The sequence below is a fragment of the Glycine soja genome, chromosome 2 (assembly GCF_004193775.1).
Source record: "Glycine soja cultivar W05 chromosome 2, ASM419377v2, whole genome shotgun sequence".
NCBI lineage: Eukaryota > Viridiplantae > Streptophyta > Magnoliopsida > Fabales > Fabaceae > Glycine > Glycine soja.
This window is the reverse complement of record NC_041003.1, coordinates 40931637-40938331: the sequence shown is the minus strand read 5'-3', so window position 1 is coordinate 40938331 and position 6695 is coordinate 40931637. Positions and strand designations below refer to the sequence as shown.

General features: G+C 33.7%; 1 protein-coding gene across 2 annotated transcripts; it reads left to right on the top strand.

Annotated features, from left to right (window-relative positions):
• The first annotated feature begins 697 nt into the window (after nt 1–697).
• LOC114394253 (RNA polymerase II C-terminal domain phosphatase-like 4) lies at nt 698–6679 on the top strand. 2 transcript variants are annotated; one of them, XM_028355933.1, is made up of 9 exons: nt 698–857; nt 1130–1278; nt 1965–2041; nt 2451–2566; nt 3065–3245; nt 4612–4901; nt 5708–5893; nt 5982–6017; nt 6131–6679. In XM_028355933.1, the coding sequence occupies exons 2-9, from the start codon at nt 1130–1132 to the stop codon at nt 6422–6424; spliced, it is 1329 nt and encodes a 442-aa protein (XP_028211734.1). In that variant the 5' UTR covers nt 698–857; the 3' UTR covers nt 6425–6679. The 2 variants fall into 2 exon arrangements, with proteins under 2 accessions (XP_028211734.1, XP_028211742.1); XM_028355941.1 differs by having other exon boundaries at nt 5982–6020; nt 6134–6679.
• Nucleotides 6680–6695: the final 16 nt, after the last annotated feature.

Sequence of the window (6695 nt, the reverse complement as noted above, 5' to 3'; positions counted from 1 at the left end):
CAAGTCACCATGAGTATTTAGAAAAAGTTATAAAATTTGAAATAATTGAACTCAAAACCAACGAGGATGTTATGAAGGTGCTCATTGAGTCTAACTATTGGAAAAAGATTGAGCCAATAGAAATTTTAGCTGTTTTCAGTAAACCTTTACCGCAAATGGAAGAAGAGTTGTCCTTGTCGCAAAATTAGCATGAGTTAGTTAGTTGTAGTATTTTATGGAAATTTAATTTCGTTTGACTATGTTGAAGTTAATGTACTGTTTGAATTCATGTATTGCATAATCGTTTTCAATTACAAGAATCTCAACTAAAAAAATAGATTTCTATATATAACAAAGTAATTAATAAATTGTTTTTCTTCTTACAGATCAAGGTGATCCGTACGTTGATCCGTAAGACACTTACGGATCAAGTTGATTCGTAAGTGTCTTACGGATCAACATACGGATCAAGTTGATCCGGAAGTCTCTTACGGATCACCTTGATCCGTAAGAAGAAAAACAAGTTGGGGGCAATTTTGCCATTTAAGAGCCTTGCTGGGTGCACCAGCAATAATGCTGGGTGCACCTAGCAACACTCCCCCTTGAATCAGTACCCGTAGTTGTGGGATGTAGCCCAATTCATTAAAGCCCACTTCTTTCAACAGCAATAGGCCCAAGTTAAGTTTACCGGTTCAACTTCCAATACCAGCAGCCTTAATTTCTACGATACAGTCGTACGGTGACATTGTTCGTTGGGGGTCCTCTCTCCGCTCTCTTGCACCCTCCCTTGTTGCCCGTCTTCGGACACATGATTTTCCAATTGCATACAAATTTACCCCAACGCTTCATCCATTTTCTTTCGATTCACACACAAACAGGTACCTTCAATGTTGAATCCCCTGGGATTATTGCATTCATATACTTAATTTTATGTTACTACCTCCCTTTATGCTATTTTTTTAGTGGGCGAGAGTTAGGGCAACTTGATGAGTTGCTTTCTTTTCTTTATAATACTCCCTTGTGTTTCATACACTGTTATCTCTTGTTTTATTTTCCAATTAGTTGTGGTTGTGGTTTATGTTGTCATCCATTTTTTTATTTTTATGGATTTTTGTTGCTAATTTGGTTTTATTGGATGAGTATGATGCAGATGAGTGTTGTTACCGATTCTCCTGTGCATTCGTCCAGCAGTGATGACTTCATTGCATTTCTTGACGCTGAACTAGATGCAAGTTCACCGGACTCGTCGCCTGATAAAGAAGTTGAAAAACAAGATGATGATGAGCTTGAGAGTGTCAGGTTCTCTTCTTCATTACCTGTTTTGTTTCGCATTATTATACGCGCTCTGGTGTGAGTTAAGCAGCTGTTGTCAATTGTTATTTCAGAATTTGTGAATATGTTGAAGTTTATTAGGTTTGAGTCTGACATATTCATATATAACATCAATTTAAATCTTACTATAGTGGTTTCGGGGTCAGCTGCTTCATGCCGCTTTGCACGATTGATAACTATGATTATATTTTAGGTAGCTTGTTTCTGAAAAATCGTAAAATATCAAAATGAGAGGTTTTAATTAAATCAGGGCATTGCTTATATATGATTGTTAGGGGTACACTGAAATAATAGTCTGGGTATGGGATCTTTCTGCATTATTCTTTCCCTCCGTCAACTATGCTATTGAGTGTATATTACTATTAGTTATGCCTTTCAAAAAACTGATATTAAAATGTGCTTTGTCCGTGTTTTGCTTCGAAAATCTTCAGCCTTGCATGAAAACTAATTTTTACTGGTGGTCTGTGGAATTGTGAACCAATTTGCATAAACCCCAAGAGAGAGATTGATATTTTAGGGTTCATGCTTTTGGTGCATTTATGTTGCAGATGTCATTCTATTCTGAGAGATAATGCTATGAGTTTGTTTTTCTTACTTCTTGTTTTTGGTCAAATTTCACTGTGTTATATACTGTAATTCATGAATGGAAGCAGAATTAAAAGACGTAAATTTGAAAGCATTGAGGAAACTGAGGGATCTACTTCAGAAGGAATCATCAAACAGAGTTTAGGTAATTTTGATTGTTAGAGTTCTTTCTTTCATCATCTTTGCAGGGAATTTATTTATTCTTACACTGTTTCTCTTTTAGAGCAAGAAAACCAATTTTCAACAAAGGGTGCGTCTGGTGTGATAATGTTTCTTAGTTTTATCTATGTATAAAGCTCTCTTTAACTATTTCACTGGTTGAACCTAAGCTTGTATAACTTGCATTGCCATCTGTAACTTGCTTTACTCAACAATTTTTCCCCCATTACCAAGAAACAGTATTAATTGTTTTTTTACTTTATGAGTAATGATATGTAAACAACAATAACTAGACTTTTAACTTACTTGTAATGACTCAGATTCTGCACAACATTTTCTCATCTTTATGCAACTATTAATATGATTCTGCACAATATTTTCTCATGTTGTTGCAGAGGCATCCATGGAGGTAGACATATGTACACATCCCGGCTCGTTTGGAAATATGTGTATACGTTGTGGGCAAAAGTTGGATGGGGAATCTGGTGTTACATTTGGGTACATACATAAGGTATAAATTGTTTCAGATGGTTATCTTGTAGAATTACAAATTTAGTTTTGCATAGTTGTTGTTGCTGCTGCATGACACAGTTTTTGCATAACTGTTAGATCAACTTGAAATAAGTTGTAGTATGTTAAATAGTGATTTCCTGATTTGATGGTTTTTATCTATTATGACAAATGTAGTGGTGAGCCTGTAGTGCCTCCCTCACTCATTTGGGGTATATTTCTTGATTGAAATCCCTATAAGAATGATAATATGTTGTGCTGTGGCATTCATATATAAGTATTAAGTATACAATTGAATTTTTGGATTATATGCACCACCCGAGTTTGATGATGTTGGTTTTATAAACACTAACATATCCTCTAATCTTAAATATAAAAATCCTATGTCCATTTTCATGATTTGGTTAACACGATGGTCAGCTTGGTAATCATGACCAAGCCAATCTACTTCATTTAGCCAATTGTTTCTTAAACATGATAAAAAACTTTGTATTTGCAGGGACTGAGACTTCATGATGAGGAAATTTCTAGATTGCGCAATACTGACATGAAGAGTTTGTTATGTCGTAAAAAGCTCTACTTGGTTCTTGACCTAGATCACACACTGCTAAATTCCACTCACCTTGCTCATTTGACTTCTGAAGAGTCGCATTTACTTAACCAAACAGATTCTCTTAGAGGTATGTGTAAACTGATGTGCTTTTGCTTATAGTAATTGGTATTGGTATTCTAAATCAGCAGTTTCGTTTGAGACAGAAAGTGTTTTCTCCGGTCTATATTGTTTTATCACATCATTAATATCAATCAACTAGTCTGTTTGGTTGGTGCTATAATCATAGGACAATAGCCATGGCATGAATGCTAGATATCTGCTATAATTCTACGATGTTGTGATTTGATAATCTGTCGCTGAAATGTTTGCATTATATACCTTTTGGAATTGGTTCTTTAGTTAATGAAGATACTGTAATTAAGGGTGCTAAGAAAAACTAGTTTTAAAAAAATAACTATAACTAGTTATATAAAAGTAGTCATAAAATTATAACTAGTTTTAATAGTTATGGTTATTTCTAATAACTTATATTTATTTAAAAAATAGTTATAGTTATAAAACTATAACTAGTTTTATAGAAATGGTTATTTCAAATAACTTATTTTTATTCATTCATAACTGGTTATGTAATTGATTTTAGATATAAGTGGTTATATAACTAGTTTATTCATAACCGGTTATATACCCATATTTTAAAAACAATAACTGGTTATATCAAATTATAACTAATTATATAAAACTAGTTATGGTTATAGTTATAATACCCACTTATAATCTAGTTATTTATTAGTTTTGGTTATAGTTATGTAAATACCCCAATCATGAGCTCTGCTAACTGTAATAAAAGTGTGGCAGGGGAATGAACGAGTCAATTCTGTCTATTCTTTCACTTGTGGTTGTTGAATGCATTTTAAACTTTCCAACATGCATACACATGTCCTTAATACTGTATTGAAATTTTTGGCTGAATAAAGATTAAAGAATGATTCATTCATGTTACTTTGGTTGCTAAAAGACAAAGATATCATTGTGTTTCTTAGCAATTACAACAAGCCAACAACCATGCTCAATGTAACACTAACACATCTTTATATATCATATAAAGAATATAATCACGCTGTCCTAAAAATGGCATCTCTTATATTAGTGAGATTGCTTTGAATAGATTGGCATGCTAACTTCTTTCTTGCATTTTTGGTAAAATTAAGGTTTTTGCTTGTTTCAAGAATAAGTGAGATAGAATATTATTTTATTGAACTAAAGGATTGATTCACTACAATATTCAGCTCTTTTACAATTAACTAATATAGGCAGAGGCAAAGCTAACTTGGTGTGACGTTTACAACTGTCACAGAGACTAACTGATAAAGAAAAGATACATTACTCACTTGTATAGTTCAGTGTGTGTGTTTTTCTGATAACTCTTTGTTGATTTCACCTTTGATGTTCTGGGTTTTTATTGGCTTCTTAACTTATATATAATCAAATGATAGATGTCTCCAAAGGCAGCCTCTTCAAATTGGAGCATATGAATATGATGACCAAGTTGAGGCCCTTTGTCCGCCCATTTCTAAAAGAAGCAAGTGAAATGTTTGAGATGTACATATATACTATGGGTGATCGGCCTTATGCATTAGAGATGGCTAAGCTACTTGATCCTCAGGGAGAATACTTCAATGCTAAGGTCATTTCTCGAGATGATGGGACTCAAAAGCATCAGAAGGGTCTTGATGTTGTGTTAGGGCAAGAAAGTGCAGTCCTAATTCTTGATGATACAGAACACGTGAGTGCACTACTAGTTTCTAACTTGTACTGCTGAGTTACTTAATTGGAATATTTGTTTGATGTGACATATATGCTATAAAGTCAATTTCTTTTTGTTTATAATAATTTACTTATACAACAACAAAGCCTTATCCCACTAGGTGTTTATGAAAATTTAGTTATAATGGAAGAAAAATAGTCTGTCAATTGCTACGTAGCATTTAAAGATATGCCTTTCATTTCATCCATTAAAAGCAGTCTTTAGGATTCACAATTTTGGTCAGAGTACTTCTAAAATGAAAATGATTCAATTTGGATGAAATAAAATAAATATCATTGTATAATATGAATAAAAAAGTTCTACGCTATACATGGGTGATATGGGGAAATAAGAAAGAAGTAAGAAATTAGTTTTACTTGCATTTGCATTTCGTGGTGCTAGAAAGACTATTAGTCCAAGTTGTTGATAAAAAAAGAATAGGATAGCCTTGCCAGTGTCCTGTGTCTAAAGGTATTTCGAAAATCATTTTACAGAGCTGGCTAGTGACTACATCAAATTATCACAGAGCATTTTAAACTCTTTATTTGTTTATACTTTAGAGAAAAGAATTAGTTTCTTTCTAGTTGTGTTCAAATCAGTTTTACTTTGCAATGTTGCTTTCTATAATTTATAAAGGGGATGAGGAAATATAGCTCCACTCATTTTCAGTTGGTGATGTCTATTGAATTGTGTTTATTTTAGGAAATAAAATAATTCTGTTTTCTTTTGGAAATTTATGAACTAAAAATCATCTCCTTTTAATGGCATGTATGAAAATGTTGCAGGCATGGATGAAGCATAAAGATAATCTGATACTAATGGAAAGATACCATTTTTTTGGTTCGAGTTGTCGGCAGTTTGGTTTCAATTGCAAATCCCTAGCCGAACTGAAGAGTGATGAAAATGAAACTGATGGAGCACTTGCAAAAATTCTCAAAGTGCTCAAGCAAGTCCATTGCATGTTCTTTGATGTATGTCACTCCTCATTATGTCTTCCTTATTAAATATTTGTTATTTCTGATATAATACTAAAATTTTGTGGTGGGGAACCCTTTGTAGAAACAAGAAGATTTTGATGATCGAGATGTGAGGCAGGTAGTTATTTTGTTCATTACTCTAGCTATGTTCAGTGGAAATATTTAGTTATGTTGGAATCCTAATGTGAGATTATTCTAATGAGGTCCTTACAATCAATTCATTTTTTCAAGATGTTGTCATTGGTTCGAAGGGAAGTCTTAAGCGGATGTGTGATCATTTTCAGCCGTATTGTTCATGGTGCAATACCATCTCTGAGGAAGATGGCAGAACAGATGGGAGCTACTTGTTTGACTGAAATTGACCCGTCTGTTACACACGTAGTTGCTACTGATGCTGGAACCGAGAAGTGCCGGTGGGCAGTGAAAGAAAAGAAGTTCGTGGTTCATCCCCTATGGATAGAGGCTGCAAATTATTTTTGGCAAAAGCAGCCTGAGGAGAACTTCATTCTCAAAAAAAAGCAATAGTCACTTTTCTTATGGTATCAAACAGTGCTGTGTTCATAATAGCTTGCTTACTTAGTGGCCCAAGTATATGAAAGGATATCTAATACCTAACCAACAACCTTCTGATTGTGAAACGTGAACAGTCAACTTACCATTTGAGTAGAAAACAATACCATTTTTATGTCTAGTTTAACTCTGTTTGCTTTTGGACTATTTCTTTTGTTTCATTCTTACAATGAAGTTTTGATAAGGAGGTAGGGAAATTCAAGTTTAGGATCCATTGCTGTTGCTT